We start from the raw sequence: 17,487 nt of genomic DNA on the forward strand, positions 1-17,487 counted from the left end.
GAGATAGACGTTTATCTCACAAAAACGAATAAATCGGTATAATGGAAAGCCGATTTTGGACGTTTTTCAACTGCACTCCATCGCGGAAGCGTACAAAGTTGACGGGGGCGTGTCGGAGGCGTGGTGAAGGTGGAACTGGGGCGTGGTTATCGGCCGAGGAGAGATGGGCGCCTTTCGCCGATAATGGAAAAAAAGTACCCTGTTTTCCCCGAAAGTAAGACATCCCCCAAAAATAAGACCTAGTAGAGATTTTCCTGAATTGGTAGCTATAAGGCCTCCCCTGAAAGTAAGACCTAGCAAATTTTTGTTTGAAAGCAGGGCCGCTGAGAGCCGGACAAGCCTGCCCCCGGGCTGCCCCCCCCCCCCCACCAGAGGTCGCCGGGCCCCCCTCCACCCACCCTCCGTCGCTTCCGGAACTAACCTTAAACGCCTCTTTTCACCTTCGCAGCAAGCAGCAGCAGGGAAGACCTCTCCTTCCTTCCGTGCCCCGCCCTCGCGGATGTTACGTCAGGTGAGGGCGGGACACGGAAGGAAGGAGTGGCCTGCCCTGCTGTTGCTTGCTGCGAAGGTGAAAGGAGGCGTTTAAGGTTAGTTCCGGGAGCGACGGAGGGTGGGCGGGCCAACCCCGATCCAACCCCGATGTTTCCCCGAAAAATAAGACAGCCCCTGAAAATTAGACCTAGCGCATTTTGGGGGGCAAAAATTAATATAAGACAGTGTCTTATTTTCGGGGAAACACGGTATGCGTTTGTAGCTAGAATTTAGGGCACTTTTCCTGGACCCTGTTTTTTCACAAATAAGGCCCCAAAAAGTGCCCTAAATGACCAGATTACCACCAGAGGGAATCAGGGATGACCTCCCCTGACTCCCCCAGTGGTCACTAACCCCCTCCCACCACAAAAAAATGATGTTTCACAACTTTTTATTTTCACCATCAAATGTCATACCCACCTCCCTGGAGCAGTTGTTAGGGGGTGCAGTGGACTTCAGGCAGGTGGACCCAGGCTCATCCCCCCCCCTACCTGCTACAATTGTGCTGCTTAATGCGTAGTCGTCCAACCCCCCCAAACCCACTGTACCCACATGTAGGTGCCCCCCTTCACCCCTTAGGGCTATAGTAATGGTGTAGACTTGTGGGCAGTGGGTTTTGAGGGGGATTTGGGGGGGCTCAACACACAAGGGAAGGGTGCTATGCACCTGGGAGCTCTTTTACCTTTTTTTTGTTTTTGTAAAAGTGCCCCCTAGGGTGCCCGGTTGATGTCCTGGCATGTGAGGGGGACCAGTGCACTACAAATCCTGGCCCCTCCCACGAACAAATGCCTTGGATTTATTCGTTTTTGAGCTGGGCGCTTTCATTTTCCATTATCACTGAAAAACAAAAACGCCCAGCTCACAAATTGTCGAATAAAACATGGACGTCTATTTTTTGCGAAAATACGGTTCGGTCCGCCCCTTCACGGACCCGTTCTCGGAGATAAACGCCCATGGAGATAGACGTTTTCGTTCAATTATGCCCCTCCACGCCATACCTTATATTGTTGTTTGAATATTTTTACTGTTGTAATTGTCTATTGCTTATGTTTGACTTATTCTTGAGTACAACGCCTTGAGTGAATTCCTTCGTTGTTAAATAAATCCTAATAAAAAATAATAAATAAAAATAGTCCACAGCATATTTCAGTCTTACAATTCCATTTTTAGCCTTCCTCCTTTCACTAATATACCTGGAAAAATTCTTGTCACACTTCCTTACATTTCTAGTCATTTGTTCTGCTTCTCCTTTCACCAGCCATATAGATCTCTTCAGTTCTTTCAATTTCAGCCGTTATTCTTTTCTGTGTCCCCCTTGTTGAGTTTTTCTGTATTTCATGAACGCCAACTATTTTGCCTTTATTTTCTCGGCCACTTGTTTGGAGAACCATATCGGGTTTCCTCTTTCTTCTGCTTTTATTTATTCTCCTCACGTAAAGGTCGGTAGCCAATTTTATAGCTCTTTTCAGTCTGGACCAAGTTTCTTTCCACTTCTCTTATGTCCTTCCAGCCCATCAGCTCTTTCTTCAGGTATTCCCCTGCTTTACTAAGGTCAGCACGTTGGAAATCCAAGACTGAGTTTTGTGTAGCTGCCCTCCTCTTTAGTTGTTATATCAAACCAAACGGTTTGATGATCACTACTGCCCAGGTGGACACCCACTCGTACATTTGGACACACTCTCCTCATTTGTGAGCTCCGCATCCAGTGCTGCTCCTTCCCTCGTGGGTTCCGTCACCGATTGTCTGAACGGAGCACTTTGAAAGGCATCCACGATCTCTCTACTTCTTTCCAGTTTCACACATGGAATGTTCCAAGCTGCATCCGACAGGTTGAAATCTCCCATCCACCTATTGAAGTTCTCAGTAATTTGCCATCTTTTCTCTCCCTTTCTATAGGTAGGTAGTACTTCCGGAAAAGCTACAGTCTGTACCAAAGGCTTTAACCCTTCCCCCAGCTCCTGGAAAGCTCTCTGTGCTACGTGTGGTATTTTTGGTCAGATCGTTTGTTCCCAGATGGATAACAACATCAGAATTATTAGCCTCTTCTCTGATTATAGTCAGTATTTGCCTGGTACTCCTGGTAGCTGAGGATCCTGGGAGGCATTTCACTTAGTTGGGCCTCTTGAACTGTGTTCCAAATTTAATGCCTTTGATAATGGAATCCCCTAGCAGCAACAATTTTCTGTTTTGAGAAGGTGTAAGATGTAGCTTTGAGTTTATGAGGGTTCATGGCAGAAGCGCAGCTAGATCTCGAGGTGGGGGGGGGCACTTTTGGCCTGCCCTCCCACTGCCTCACCACCCTCCCACTGCCGTTCTGTCCCCACCCACTGCTGCAGCAAATACCTTGGCTAGCGGAGGTCCCCAACCTCCGCCAGCTGAAGCCTTGTCCAGCGCCGGTCTCTAGCGCCGCCGTATTACCTGCCCTGCTCTCTCTAGCCCCTCACGTCTTGAATGCTCCTTTTAGTGAAACTGAGCATGCTCAACTTCACTAAAAGGAGCATGCAGGATGTGAGGGGGAAGAAAGGGCAGGCAACGTGGCGGCGCCGGAGACCAGCGCTGGACAAGGCTTTACCTGGCAGGGGTTGGGGACCCCTGCCAGCAAAACCAGGGCACAGAGGAAATTTTATGGGGCCAAGGCCCCTGTGGCCCCCATGTAGCTACGCCACTGGTTCATGGAGAAGCAGCCTAATAGCGCAGCAGCCTCAGAACCAGGGAAACCGGGTTCAGTTCCCACTGTAGCTCCTTGTGACTCTGGGCAAGTTGCTTAACCCTCCATTGCCTCAAGTCCAAAATAAGTACCTGTATATAATACGTAAACTGCCTTGATTGTAACCACAGAAAAGGCAGTATATCGAATCCCATCCTCTCTCATGATGAAAAGGTATAAGGAGTGGCCTTGTGTGATGTCTTCCTTAGTACTGGGTGGGAGGAGAGACTGCAGGAGAAAAGAGAGAGTCATTCCTGGGAAGGAGACACACAGACTGCACAAGTGGAAACTTTCCCTGTCCATATTTGGTCAGTATTTAATGGAGAGACGTTGAGATGTAATTGTGATCTGCTATAGAACACAGGATCTTGGGATTCCTTAAGATGCCAGGAAGAAATCATGGGGTCCTTTTACAAAGGCACGCTGAAAAATGGCCTGCGGTAGTGTTGGTGCGGGTTTTGGGCGTCTGCAGAATCATTTTTCAGCGCACCTGTAAAAAAGGCCTTTTTTTGCCGAAAACGGACAGGTGGCAAAATCAAAATTGCCGCGCGTCCATTTTGGGTCTGAGACCTTACCGCCAAACCTAATGGTAAAGAATTTGGGCGGTAATGACCTACGTGTGCCAGAAAAATATATATATTTTTCAGACGCGCGTAGCGGACGTGCGCCAAAAATGGAATCACCGCAAGAGCCATGCGATAGTCGGGCAGTAAGTCCATTTTGGCACACGGGTGCGCATAGACGCTTATGTAGCTTAGTAAAAGGACCCTCAAATTGCTTTTTTGGAAGATCACGTAATATCACGTTTTGGAGGAGCTGTGTTATGGAACGTTAGCACCGGACTGCTCCATTTCTTTTGGATAAAGGTTGCAGTGGGCTAAGAATGAACCCCTTTCAGCACATACCACACAGCCCTGCTTGTTAAAAGTGGCACATGTCCAGATAATCCACCACAAGCGGAGAACTCGAACGCCCCACGAGAGAATACAGGTATGGGAGAAAGTGGGATGTTTGACCAAGGAAAACCAAAGACTGGAGGGATGGATTCTTGATGAAAGAAGACTCGACACAAACGTTGTGTTTCGGCCATTAGGCCTGCATCAGGAGTCTCAGTCAACGGAGAACAGCTGATACAAACATTTAGAAGCACGTGGTATGGTGATCAATGAGGTTGGTCTTTAAAAAGACCTTTTTCAAAAAAACGTGCTCGTAGACAATTGAAATGTCAGCGTACGCAAGTTTTTTTGAAAAAGGTCTTTTTAAAGACCAACCTCATTGATCACCATACCACATGCTTTTAAACGCCGACTCCCCCCCCCCCCCCCCGCCATTGCTGGCCGATCCCCCCGCCGCCGCTGCCGCCACCACCAACTTTGCCCCCCATGCCGACAACCCTCTCAACCCCCCCTCCAGCCGACAACCCTCCCTCACCGCCACCGCCGTCATCACCTACCTTTGCTGGCGAAGGACCCCAATCCCCGCCAGCCGAGGTCCTCTTGCTTCCCGCGCAAGGCTTTGTTCTGTTTCTGATGTCCTGCACGTTGTACGTGCAGGACGTCAGACTCACTGAAACAGAACGAAGCCTTGATCTGCAAGGCTTCGTTCTGTTTCTGTGAGTCTGACGTCCTGCACGTTTCAGAAACAAAACGAAGCCTTCCGCGGGATGCAAGAGGACCTCGGCTGGCGGGGGTTGGGGTCACCCACCAGCAAGAGTAGCCCACGGCGACGGCGGGGGAGGGGTCGAGAGGGTCGTCGGCAGGGGGATCCAGGCCCAAATCTACAGGGGCCTAGGCCCCCGTGGCCCCACGTAGCTACGCCCCTGGTTACAATAATTTTACTCTGCAGAGCAGAGCTAATGCAGCACTTGTGAGAGCCGGGAGGCATAGCAGAGATAAACGCAGCTTAAGACCCATAGAAATGCCTGGGATTGGATGCGTATTTGATTGTATTGTCCTGCCAAATGCTGACCATCTTATAGTTTTGTAATGCCGTGGTTGGAGAGAAAAAAAATACCAACATGTCCCCAGAAGTGTGAAAGAGACCGATGATGCATAGCTTGCCCCGTACCCTGGCTCTGCTCCACTTCTGAGAAATAAGTGTTATCCAGTGATGATTAACGCGCATTACCAGTTCAATTAGCCTATGACAGGTTTGGAAACTGCTTACTCGTGATTCCGTTCACACACTGGGATCTGTTTTTATCACCCACCTATCACTGAACCTTAGTGAAGTCTGTGGGCCAGTGCATGAATTTCACGCTGTGATTGTCTCTTCCCAATGTGGCAGGTGAACTTTCTCATCTTTATCAGGGTGATCTGTATCATCATATCCAAACTGCAAGCAAATTTAATGTGCAAAACGGACACAAAATGTCGGTGAGTCGTTTGATCGACAATTACCACGTGCACCCTGCTGTCTCCTATTTACTCACCTTTACCAATGGGAATTAGTAATTCTCAATCAATTTGGTGAAGAGAGAATGAGGAAGGTCTTTGCATAAGGCTCACTGACCGATGCAGTGGAGCTGTAAGGTTCCACCGCCATGCGTGTCTTCTGACATGTCTAAGGTGGCTGGCAAAGTTTTCATTTTGAGTCCTCCTCCTTCACCTCACACAGTTTGGTAGGTCAGATGCCTCTTATCTGTCCTGGCTGGGTTCTGCAAAGGGCTGCCTGTGGAGTTTAATGGCTAATGTACGGAACTATCAACCAGGCAACCCAGGATGAGTATCCTTTTACCATTACTCACTGCTTGTCTTCGGTCTTTTGGGGGTAAAGGGAATTGCAATCATGTGAATTGTCTTGTGCTTTTACTGTTGCCTTTGGTTTTTAACAGGTTGGCCAAGTCCACTCTAACGCTGATCCCTCTCTTGGGGACACACGAAGTCGTCTTTGCTTTTCTAACGGACGAGCATGCCAAGGGCGCTCTGCGCTACATTAAACTGTTCTTTGAGCTCTCCTTCACCTCCTTCCAGGTACTGTGTGAATGAACTGATTTTTTTTTTCCTTTACAGTGTACTACTACTACTATTATTAAACATTTCTATAGCGCTACTAGACTTAGGCAGCGCTGTACAAATTAACATGAAAAGACAGTCCCTGCTCAACAGAGCTTACAATCTAAATTGGACAAATGAACAGACAGCTAGGGGTGGGGAAATTGCAGTGGTAGGGGTGATAAGTGAGGGTGTTGAGTAAGAGAGTCATGGTTAGGAGTCGAAAGCAGTAGCAAAGAGGTGGGCTTTAAGCCTAGACTTGAAGACAGCCAGAGACTGAGCCTGACGTACTGGCTCAGGGAGTCTATTCCAGGCATAGGGAGCAGCGAGATAGAAGGAACGGAGCCGGGAGTTAGCAGTGGGGGAGAAGGGGGGTTTTTAACAGGTTGGCCGTCCACTCTAACGCTGATCCCTCTCTTGGGGACACATGAAGTCGTCTTTGCTTTTCTAACGGACGAGCATGCCAAGGGCGCGCTGCGCTACATTAAACTGATCTTTGAGCTCTCCTTCACCTCCTTCCAGGTACTGTGTGAATGAACTGATTTTTTTTCCTTCACAGTGTAGATGATGGATGAGGAAAAGTCATGTTTTTATTCTGCAGATTCATTCTAGATCCAGTGAATAAATTCATAGCGCATGGTGTCATCCGTCAAAGTTTCAAAGGAGGCTGTGGAGGGCTGTAATTCTGTTAGAAAAACCTTCTTGGGTAGGAAAGAAGAGACTCAATTGACTGATTTCTCATCACATGACTAAGGTTCACCTGATACCTAGCAGCAATACCATGAAATTGACCGCTGGCCTCTATTATTCTGGACAAAGGAAAATGGTAATGGAATTCAAACATGCGTGGAATAAACATAAAGGAATCCTGTTCAGAAGAAATGGATCCTCAGGAGCTTAGCCGAGATTGAGTGGTGGAGCTGGTGGTTGGGAGGCGGGGATAGTGCTGGGCAGACTTATACGGTCTGTGCCAGAGCCGGTGGTGGGAGGCGGGGCTGGTGGTTGGGAGGCGGGGATAGTGCTGGGCAGACTTATATGGTCTGTGCCAGAACCGGTGGTGGGAGGCGGGGCTGGTGGTTGGGAGGCAGGGAGAGTGCTGGGCAGACTTACACGGTCTGTGCCAGAGCCGGTGGTGGGAGGCGGGGCTGGTGGTTGGAAGGCGGGGATAGTGCTGGGCAGACTTATAGAGTCTGTGCCATAGCCGGTGGTGGGAGGCGGGGCTGGTGGTTGGGAGGCGGGGATAGTGCTGGGCAGACTTATACGGTCTGTGCCAGAGCCGGTGATGGGAGGCGGGGCTGGTGGTTGGGAGGCGGGGATAGTGCTGGGCAGACTTATACGGTCTGTGCCCTGAAGAGGACAGGTACAAATCAAAGTAGGGTATACACAAAAAGTAGCACTTATGAGTTTGTCTTGTTGGGCAGACTGGATGGACCGTGCAGGTCTTTTTCTGCCGCCATCTACTATGTTACTATGTACTAAGTGGTTTACAATATCACATACATAACCACAGTTTAAATGTCTCACAAAGAACAACAAACAAAAAAAATGTTTACAATTGTAAATAAGAACAAATGTAAAAACTACCCAATTCTCTGACATAGTTATAGCTTTAGTTAAATGCCTGTTGGAACAGGAGAGCTTTGAGCCCTTTTTGAAATTGTAAATCATTTTCCATTTTATGCAGCTGTTCAGGAAGCATATTCCACCGTCGAGTGCCCTCTATATAGAACATCCGTAATCTATAATTGTCTAATCTGATCTGTTTGGATGACAGGGACATCTAATAGGTATTTTTCTGCTGCTTTCCTGAAACGGGTCGCCATTGTTTCTTGTAGTTGGGAGATTTGCAAAGCTGTTTGGTCATGCCGTTTTTCTAAGTCCTCCGCTCGTGTTTGGAATGCAGAGAGAGAAATGGTGATGGATGAAATTTCGATCTTTAAATCGCAAGTTGTCTCATAATGTTTTGAAGAGAGTTCCTGCAGTGCTCGGAGTTCTTCTAAAACTGCCTTTGTTAGTGCAGGAGGATGTTTCCCCAGCGGCGCGCCATTTTCTCTGGCGTCGGTGGATCTAACCTTGATCTTTTTGATCCAGAAGCAGTGGAGGTGCATGAATCTGATTTTGATGATTTAGATCCTGACATGCTTGATACGTATTGTAAAGCTGATTGTAGAAGTCATTCGCTCTTAAAGCGTTAGTCTGTGTGATTTTCTAGAACTGTTGGTGGGAAGTGAGGAATCAGGCATCCATCTTAACCGGCTGCTCACTAGCGCCCCCGGTATTTTTCTGCTGAATAAAGTGGGCAATGCAGCTATTGCTTGCTGCAGAGGGACTTCATTATTCAGAGACCCTTTTACCAAGCTACGGGGGAAAGGGCCCTGCACTGGCATTCTGGTCGCCGCATCTCAAGAAAGATATAATAGAATTGGAAAAGGTGCAGCGAAGGGCGACTAAAATGATAGCGGTGATGGGACAACTTCCCTATGAAGAAAGATTAAGGAGGCTAGGGCTATTCAGCTTGGAGAAGAGACGGCTGAGGGGAGACATGATAGAGGTATATAAAATAATGAGTGGAGTGGAACAGGTGGATGTGAAGCGTCTGTTCACGCTTTCCAAAAATACTAGGACTAGGGGGCATGCGATGAAACTACAGTGTGGTAAATTTAAAACAAATTGGAGAAAAATTTTCTTCACCCAACGTATAATTAAACTATGGAATTCATTGCCGGAGAAAGTGGTGAAGGCGGTTAGCTTAGCAGAGTTTAAAAAGGGGTTGGACGGTTTCCTAAAGGACAAGTCCATAAACCGCTACTAAATGGACTTGGGAAACATCCACAATTCCAGGAATAACATGTATAGAATGCTTGTACGTTTTGGGAAGCTTGCCAGGTGCCCTTGGCCTGGATTGGCCGCTGTCGTGGACAGGATGTTGGGCTCGATGGACCCTTGGTCTTTTCCCAGTATGGCATTACTTATGTACTTATGTACTTATTTTTCCCGCACGACAGGGTCCTTTTTACCCAGCGGATAAAAAAGCCCCCAGCACGCTCTTACCACATAGCCATGCAACAGGTATCCTAAGGACTCCCGCACTAACCTGGCAGTAACCGGGCAACATGCGGCAACGCCCAATTACCGCCCCACAGGCCATTTCTGTGGGTTTTCTTTTTCCACTGGCAGTGGCGTGCGTTCAGGGTGGGACTACCGCATGCGGCTGCATTGGGCCGGCGGTAGTCCCAAAAGAGGAGCGGTAAGCCCCCGTTGGGCTTACCGCCGCTCTGTAAAAGGGCCCCTCGACATTTTTAAAATACACATTGGGGTCTTAAATTGTATTTCCCCTGTAACTGGAAGCCAATGTAGTCTTTGCAACACTGGAGAGATTATTATTATTATTAGCATTTGTATAGCGCTACCAGACGCACGCAGCGCTGAACACCTGACACAGAGAGACAGTCCCTGCTCAGTAGAGCTTACAATCTAAAAATACAGACAGACAAGACAATTAAGGGCGAGGAAAGTACTGGGTGAGAAGGAACAAGGGGGGGGGGGAGGCAAATGAGTAGAGGCTAGGAGCCAAAAGCAGTGGTGAAAAGGTGGGTTTTCAGCATAGATTTGAAAACAGGGAGAGATATGGTTAAACCTTGAAGTGCCGCTGCATTCTGTGCTAATTGTAATGTTTTAAGTAAATTAACCGGAATCCCCGGCAGCAGAGAATTACAGTAGTCAAACCAGGGGCGTAGCTAGATGGGGCCACGGGGGCATGGGCCCCCACAGATTTAGCCCTCCCCCCCCCCCGCCGCTGACCCTCCTCCCCCACTTTCGACCCCCCCGCCGCTTCCAGGTACTTTTGCTGGTGGGGAACCTCAACCCTCGCCAGCCGAAGTCTTCTTCAGTACCGGTCTCCGGCGCGTTCGCAGATCAGCGAACGCGCCGGAGACCGGTACTGAAGAAGACTTCGGCTGGCGAGGGTTGAGGTTCCCCACCAGCAAAAGTACCTGGAAGCGGCGGGGGGGTCGAAAGTGGGGGAGGAGGGTCAGCGGCGGGGGGGGGGGAGGGGTCAAAAGTAGAGGGGGCCAGGACTCACAGAAACAGATCAGCGAATGCGCCAGAGACCGGCGCTGAAGAAGACTTCGTCTGGCAGGGGTTGGGGACCCTCGTCAGCAAAGGTACCTGGCGACGGGGGAGGGTCGGCAGTGGGAGGGGGTCGAAAGTGGCGGGGGAGGGTCGGCGGCGGGGGGGGGGGGGTTGAAAGTGGCGGGGAGTCATCAGCATACTAAACTGTGCCTCCCCACCTCGGGCTCTGGACCCCTCTCCCGCCAAGGTCTGGCTACGCCCCTGAGTCAAGCAATGATGTAATAAGTGTCTTCTGCACAACTTTTCTAAAGGTAGTGATGGCAGCTGGCCTTGCTGAGTTTAAAGGGGGTCTGGACAGATTCCTGAAGGAAAAGTCCATTGATCGTTATTAAATTCTGGGTTTTTGCCAGGTTCTTGGGGCCTGGATTGGCCGCTGTTGGAGACAGAGTGCTGGGCTTGATGGACCTTTGGTCTTTTCCCAGCGTGGCAGTGCTTATGTGCTTATATATATATCTTCTGTCAACAGTTCCTTTAATCTTCTCATTACCTTGATCTTGAAGATCTTTCTTTCAGACTATTATGGTAAGTTTTGAATAAAAAGCATAAGGGGTCCTTTTACTAAGGTGCGCTGAAAAATGGATTGTGGTAGTGTAGGCGCAGGTTTGGGGTATGCGCCAATCAGAAGCGGAGCCAGGATGAGCCAGGTTGACGGCGCGGGGGGAGCGAGAGTGGACTTCCGCCGGCACACATTTTCAGTGCCACAGAATGAAAAAAAAATAGGCAGAACTCCGTTTGGGGGAGCGGCCGCTCCCCTGGCGCCCCACCTAGCTACATCACTGGCGCCAATCCGTTTTCCAGCGCACCTGTAAAAAAAGGCCTTCTTTAAAATTTTTGCCAAAAATGGACGTGGGGCAAAATCAAAATTGCCGTCCATTTTGGGTCTGCGACCTTACCGCCAGCCATTGACCTAGCGGTAAATCCTCACACGGTAACCGAGCGGTAATGACCTACACGCGCAAAAATGAAATTACCGCAACAGCCCCTCGGTAGCCGTGCGGTGACTCCATTTTGGCGCACGTTGGGCACGCACAGACGTTCACGCGGCTAAGTAAAAGGTCTCCTAAGTCAAGAATAATAATCCCAAGATTCACAGGTATCATTCTGTTTCAAACTATTTCCAGCTTGTTCGTAATGTGACATGCCAGGGTTTAAAAAAATAAAGCATTTTACTTTAAAACAAAAGCAGATTCGTGACTGCTGCCTGCACACAAATTATTGTTTTCATTAGCAGCACAGAGGATTTCAGTGCTCTGAGTTGTACATTTATTTATTTATTTAACATTTGTACCCCGCGCTTTCCCACTCATGGCAGGCTCTATGCGGTGGGCAATGGAGGGTTAAGTGACTTGCCCAGAGTCCCACTAGCAACATTCCATGTAGAAGTCGACCCTTGCAGATCACCAATGTGGCCGCGCAGGCTTCTGCTTCTGTGAGTCTGATGTCCTGCACGTACGTGCAGGACGTCAGACTCACAGAAACAGAAGCCTGCGCAGCCTTCTACATGGAATGTTGCTAGTGGAATAGCAACATTCCATGTAGAATCTCCAATAGTATCTATTTCATTTTTGTTACATTTGTACCCTGCGCTTTCCCACTCATGGCAAGCTCAATGCGGCTTATATGGGGCAATGGAGGGTTAAGTGACTTGCCCAGAGTCACAAGGAGCTGCCTGTGCCGGGAATCGAACTCAGTTCCCCAGGACCAAAGTCCACCACCCTAACCACTAGGCCACTCCTCCACTCCCTGTATTTGTACCCTACAATCATACAAGTTGGAAACTCAGTTCGATATGGCTTGCACTGAATTGAACAGAAAATAGAGAGTCATGATGCAGAGACATGTCATTTCTCAGGTGAAGACGGTATAGAGAGAGGGGTGGCATGGTGCAGGAAGGAAGGCTATTAGGAGAAGTTTATGGTCCGTGGGAGGGGATGTTAAACTCCCTGGTGCTCCAGAAACCTTCCGCAAACCCAGAGCTGAAATGATGTGATCAGCGTGAGAGACTGCTGCAGCCTGCAGGCGACTGAGATTTTCTCTGCGGACAAAGTAGAGATTAGATCCACATTTGGTCGATGTCATTTTCGTTGCCCGAAACTGGACTTTGCGCGCTGTGGGGTCCTTTTACTAAGCCGTGGTAAAAAGTGGCCTGCGGTAGTGTAGGCGCAGGTTTTGGGCCTGCGCAGAATTATTTTTCAGCGTGCCTGCATAAAAGGCCTCTCTTCCCCTCCCCCCCCCCCCCCCCCCCCCCCCCCACCCAATGGATGTGCAGCAAAATCAAAATTGCTGCGCATCCATTTTGGGTCTCAGACCTTACCGCCAGCCATAGACCTAGCGGTAAAAGATTTGGGCGGTAATGACCTACATGTGTCAGATGCCACTTGGCGCATGTCCGCTACGCGTGCCAGAAAATAAAAAATACATTTCAGACGCACGCCAAAAATGAAATTACCGCAAGAGCCACCCGGTAGTTGGGCAGTAAGTCCATTTTGGCGCACGTAGACGCTTACATGGCTTAGTAAAAGGGGTCCTGTGTTTACACTCAGGAAATCTTTTCAGCTTCCCTGGTGGGTACCGTACTCAATGCTTGTACAGTTCACGCTTTAGTCCTTTCATGCGTGATCACAACTCTTTATAGAAAGTATTTTAAAACGGTGGTACAATTTTAAAACAAAATTACAAGAACTGCACATTCCAAAGGACTTTTCACTGAGGGTGTCCACAAAACATCAAACTAGATGCAGAATCACCTTAGGCACCTGAACCAGTTCCCCATGAGAGCAGCGGGAACCAAACATTGTCCCAAGTAGGCTCATGGAAAGCAGGGGCGTAGCTACTATGGGGCCAAGGGGGCCTGGGCCCCCGTAGATTTGGCCCTGGACCCCCTGCCGACGACCCTCTCAACCCCCCTCCCGGCGCCAACCCGTCATCGCCGTCTGCTACCTTTGCTGGCGGGGGACCCCAACCCCCGCCAGCCGAAGTCTTCTTCCTTTGTTTTGTTTCTCAGTCTGACGCCCTGCACGTACAACGTGCAGACGTCAGACTCACAGAAACAGAACGAAGCCCTGCAGATCGCAAGGCTTCGTTCTGTTTCTGTGAGTCTGACGTTCTGCATGTACAACGTGCAGGACATCAGTCTCAGAAACAGAACGAAGGATGAAGAGGACCTCGGCTGTTGGGGGTTGGGGTCCCCCGCCAGCAAAGGTAGGCGACGGTGGGCAGGGTCAAGAGGGTTGTCGGCAGGGGGGGTCACAGTTGTTGGTGGCGGTGCAGGCGGCGGCGGCGGGAGGTGTTGGCAATGGCGGGGGTGTCAGCGGTGCCAGGGGGGGGCTAAAATGTGCCCCCTCACCTCGGGCTCTGGACCCCCCTCCCGCCGGTCTGGCTACGCCCCTGATTAAAGTACTATGTCCTGTTGCAACAGCAGGGGCAGATCAATCTAATGGAACAAGTAAACAAGTCAGTGGTGCTTCAACTCTCTCCACCCAACCCCCCACCCCCCACACATACACAGACACACACTCTTAGGGCCCTGTTTACCAAGGTGTGCTAGCATTTTTAGTCAGCGCGAGCTAAAAACTTTAGCGCACCTATACTGCAAGCATAGTAAACAGAGCCCTTAGTTTCTCTGCACAATTCTGTCACACCTCCGAAAAAACGATTGGGTGATTTCCCTGGATCTGAAAGGAATTAGCAAGACTGAGATTGCAGCCTCTCCAGTGGAATCAGACGCCAATGGAATCCGCTTCCACATCCAGTATCCAGAAAAACAGAGATGTGGTGTTCGCTCCAGTGACGGTACAAACTACAGAACCCGAAGGAGGGTTGCCTTTCAAGAAACCACGAACCCAAGTAACCCTAACAGATGCCTCATTGATGGGATGAGGGGCACACCTTCATCTCCAGACTGAGGGACAGTTGCCAAAACAAAGTCTGCATATCAGAACTTTGAATACATTTTCCACGCTCTCCATACATTACATCAATGGCTCAAAGACAAGATAGTCAAAATCAAAACGGACCACGATGGTGCGATGTTTTACATCAATAAACAAGGTGGTGTGGCATCCCTGACTCTGATGAGAAGCAGTCAAAATTTGGAATCTCGGCCTCTCAATGTGAGTTTGAAGCAGAGAGCCTTTCAGGACAGAGCCACTGATTAGCAGACAGACTCTGTTAGCGATCAGACACCAAAAGTAGTACCCAGATGAGCCAACTGCCCTCAGCATCTTTAGGAATTGGGGGGGGGGGGGGGTCCAAGAAAGCACAGAGGCAGACGGTCTGCGATCTCCAAGATGGAAAACAAACGGAGCAGATCGTAGGCAAACAAAACAAGATTTATTAATATAACCCAATTACAGTATATGTATACACGCACAAAAACAGCCCGACACAGGCCATGTTTCGCCCAACAGGGCTGCTTCAGGGGCTACACAGTAATCCTTTACTGTGAAGTATAATAGATATGTGCTCAATATACTGTAATGAATATAAAGTAGATCATCTTGATTCAAAAAACAGCTGGATCAGAAATGCCACAAAGCAGAATGCTGACATAGAGTCAATCCGACAGTCACGTATCTCTGAGAATGCTACTGTGTAGCCCCTGAAGCAGCCCTGTTGGGCGAAACACGGCCTGTGTCGGGCTGTTTTTGTGCGTGTATACATATACTGTAATTTGGTTATATTAATAAATCTTGTTTTGTTTGCCTACGATCTGCTCCGTTTGTTTTCCATCTTTAGGAATTGGGACATTGCCTCACAGACCAATCAAAAAAAAATGTCTCACCTGCTCTAAATGACCAGTGAAGCATAGACTATGCTGTGATGCTTTCGATAATGCTTACCTCTAATGGGCGTTCTTTATCAGCGGCGTAGCCAGGCCTTTCATTTTGGGTGGGTCCAGAGTTTGGATGGGTGGGCCTTCTAAAATCCCTCCCTCCTCTGCTCCCAGATCCAGCATTCCCTCCTCCCAAGGCCCAACATCTCCCCCCTCTCTGAAACTACCCCCATAGCTCAGTACGTTTGACAGCAGCTGTGTACATCCACTGCCTGGCCAGCCCCGCAGGCTTCCCTCTGCCGAGTCCTACCAGGGAGGAAACAGGAAGTGATGTCAGTGAGGGCAGGGTGTGGCAAAGGGGAGCTGCTGAGGTAGAACTGGGAAGGGGTGTGTTGTGGAGCTGCAGGCGGAAGGCAAATGCCAGGTCTGGGGGGTGAAGGAGAGGGAGAGAGGAGAGTGAGGCAGCCATTGCTGAACTATTTTGAAGGCCACACAGGATGGACCTGAGCCAATAATGGGTGGGCCTGTGCCCACCCAGGCCCACTCATAGTTACACCACTGTTCTTTATAGACATCAGAGGAATGGAGTCATTCATTCCCTCCTACCAACCTCCCCTTACAATAAACATCTAAATTATGGACTGAGGCAGGAATTCAGCTGAAACTCAATGCCTAATACTCACCTACCAACATAACACGAACAAGTTCACCACCATTAACACACCAAAACTGAATCTCCCAATTTCGGACACCTTAAAAATTCTTGGAGTTACTATTGATCGACACCTAACACTTGAGAATCACACGAAAAACACAACCAAGAAGATGTTCCACTCAATGTGGAAATTAAAAAGAGGAAGATCTTTCTTCCCAAGGACCGTCTTTCAGCACCTGATACAATCAATGGTACTCAGCCATCTAGACTATTGTAACGCACTCTATGCTGGCTGCAAAGAGCAAATAATCAAGAAACTTCAGACAGCCCAGAACACTGCAGCCAGATTCATATTCGGAAAAACAAAATATGAAAGTGCTAAACCCCTACGAGAAAAACTACACTGGCTCCCACTCAAACAACGCATCACATTCAAAATATGTACCCTAGTTCACAAAATCATTCATGGAGACGCTCCAGCCTACATGTCAGACCTGATAGACTTACCACCCAGGAACGCTAAAAAATCATCCCGCACATTCCTTAATCTTCACTTCCCTAACTGCAAAGGTCTAAAAAACAAACTACTTGAGCACACAATTCTGGAACGCGCTGCCGCGCAACTTAAAAACGATCTAAGAACTAACCAACTTCCGCAAACTACTGAAGACCCATCTCTTTGACAAAGCATACCACAAAGATCAACAGATGTGAACCCTTACACATATATCCAGAACTGCCTCACAATATTTGCTTCTTACTCTACTATCCTGGAGGAGTGGCCTAGTGGTTAGGGTGGTGGACTTTGGTCCTGGGGAACTGAGTTCGATTCCCGGCACAGGCAGCTCCTTGTGACTCTGGGCAAGTCACTTAACCCTCCATTGCCCGCCGCATTGAGCCTGCCATGAGTGGGAAAGCGCGGGGTAAAAATGTAACAAAAAATAAAAAAATATCCTGCTTTATCATTATCAAGTTACCCAAGATCCTTATGTAATACTAAATGTCCATTATTCATGATATATTGTAAGCCACATTGAGCCTGCAAAGAGGTGGGAAAATGTGGGATACAAATGCAATAAAATAAATAAATACAGGCACTGAGCATGGTTGCTGCGCACACTCAAGGAAACTAAAACTTTTCTGAGTGTAAACCAAAAGTACAAGGTCCAAATTTGGGCGAAGTTGGTGGCATCACTCAAGTGTGATGCCATTCACATGCTATCCATGGAGAACATCCATTACAATCTTGCTTTAACATATGTCTACCTCTGAAACTATGGAACGCGCAGAATGGGAATGACGGAACAATGTTCCACATCATGTTTTCCTTTATTTCCTTCCTGTGTTAAAGACTCTAGAATTTTCCAGAAGGCCAGATTGTACACAGGAAGTTAAAGTGATGGCACTGTATGAATTGTTCCACCTCATCACGCTTTCTTTGTTTCTCTTGGCTTTCAGGGCCTAATGGTTGCAGTTCTGTACTGCTTTATCAACAATGAGGTAAGAGCTGCAGAATAATTTCCATGTTCCATAACGGGCACTCCTCGTTATTCAGGTTGTGAGTCTCCCAAATACAGGACTCGAAAGAATGGACAACTAAAATTTACTTGGCAACTTTAGAGAATGACTATGACTGCATCCTATGTTTAAAAAATGTAACTCAGAGGCCTTCAAAATCTAAGAAAACTCATGCAAT

The 17,487-nt window shown here is 48.6% G+C and overlaps 1 protein-coding gene across 1 annotated transcript in view; it reads left to right on the top strand.

Moving 5' to 3' along the window:
* The window catches only part of GLP1R (glucagon like peptide 1 receptor), a 257,183-nt gene that overhangs the window by 220,089 nt on the left and 19,607 nt on the right, over positions 1 to 17,487 (top strand). The window contains 3 exon segments of the mRNA XM_030199256.1: positions 5,525 to 5,613; positions 6,072 to 6,210; positions 17,250 to 17,291. Coding sequence (XP_030055116.1) covers positions 5,525 to 5,613; positions 6,072 to 6,210; positions 17,250 to 17,291 — 270 coding nt within the window.

The sequence above is a fragment of the Microcaecilia unicolor genome, chromosome 3 (assembly GCF_901765095.1).
Source record: "Microcaecilia unicolor chromosome 3, aMicUni1.1, whole genome shotgun sequence".
Classification (NCBI taxonomy): Eukaryota; Metazoa; Chordata; class Amphibia; order Gymnophiona; family Siphonopidae; genus Microcaecilia; species Microcaecilia unicolor.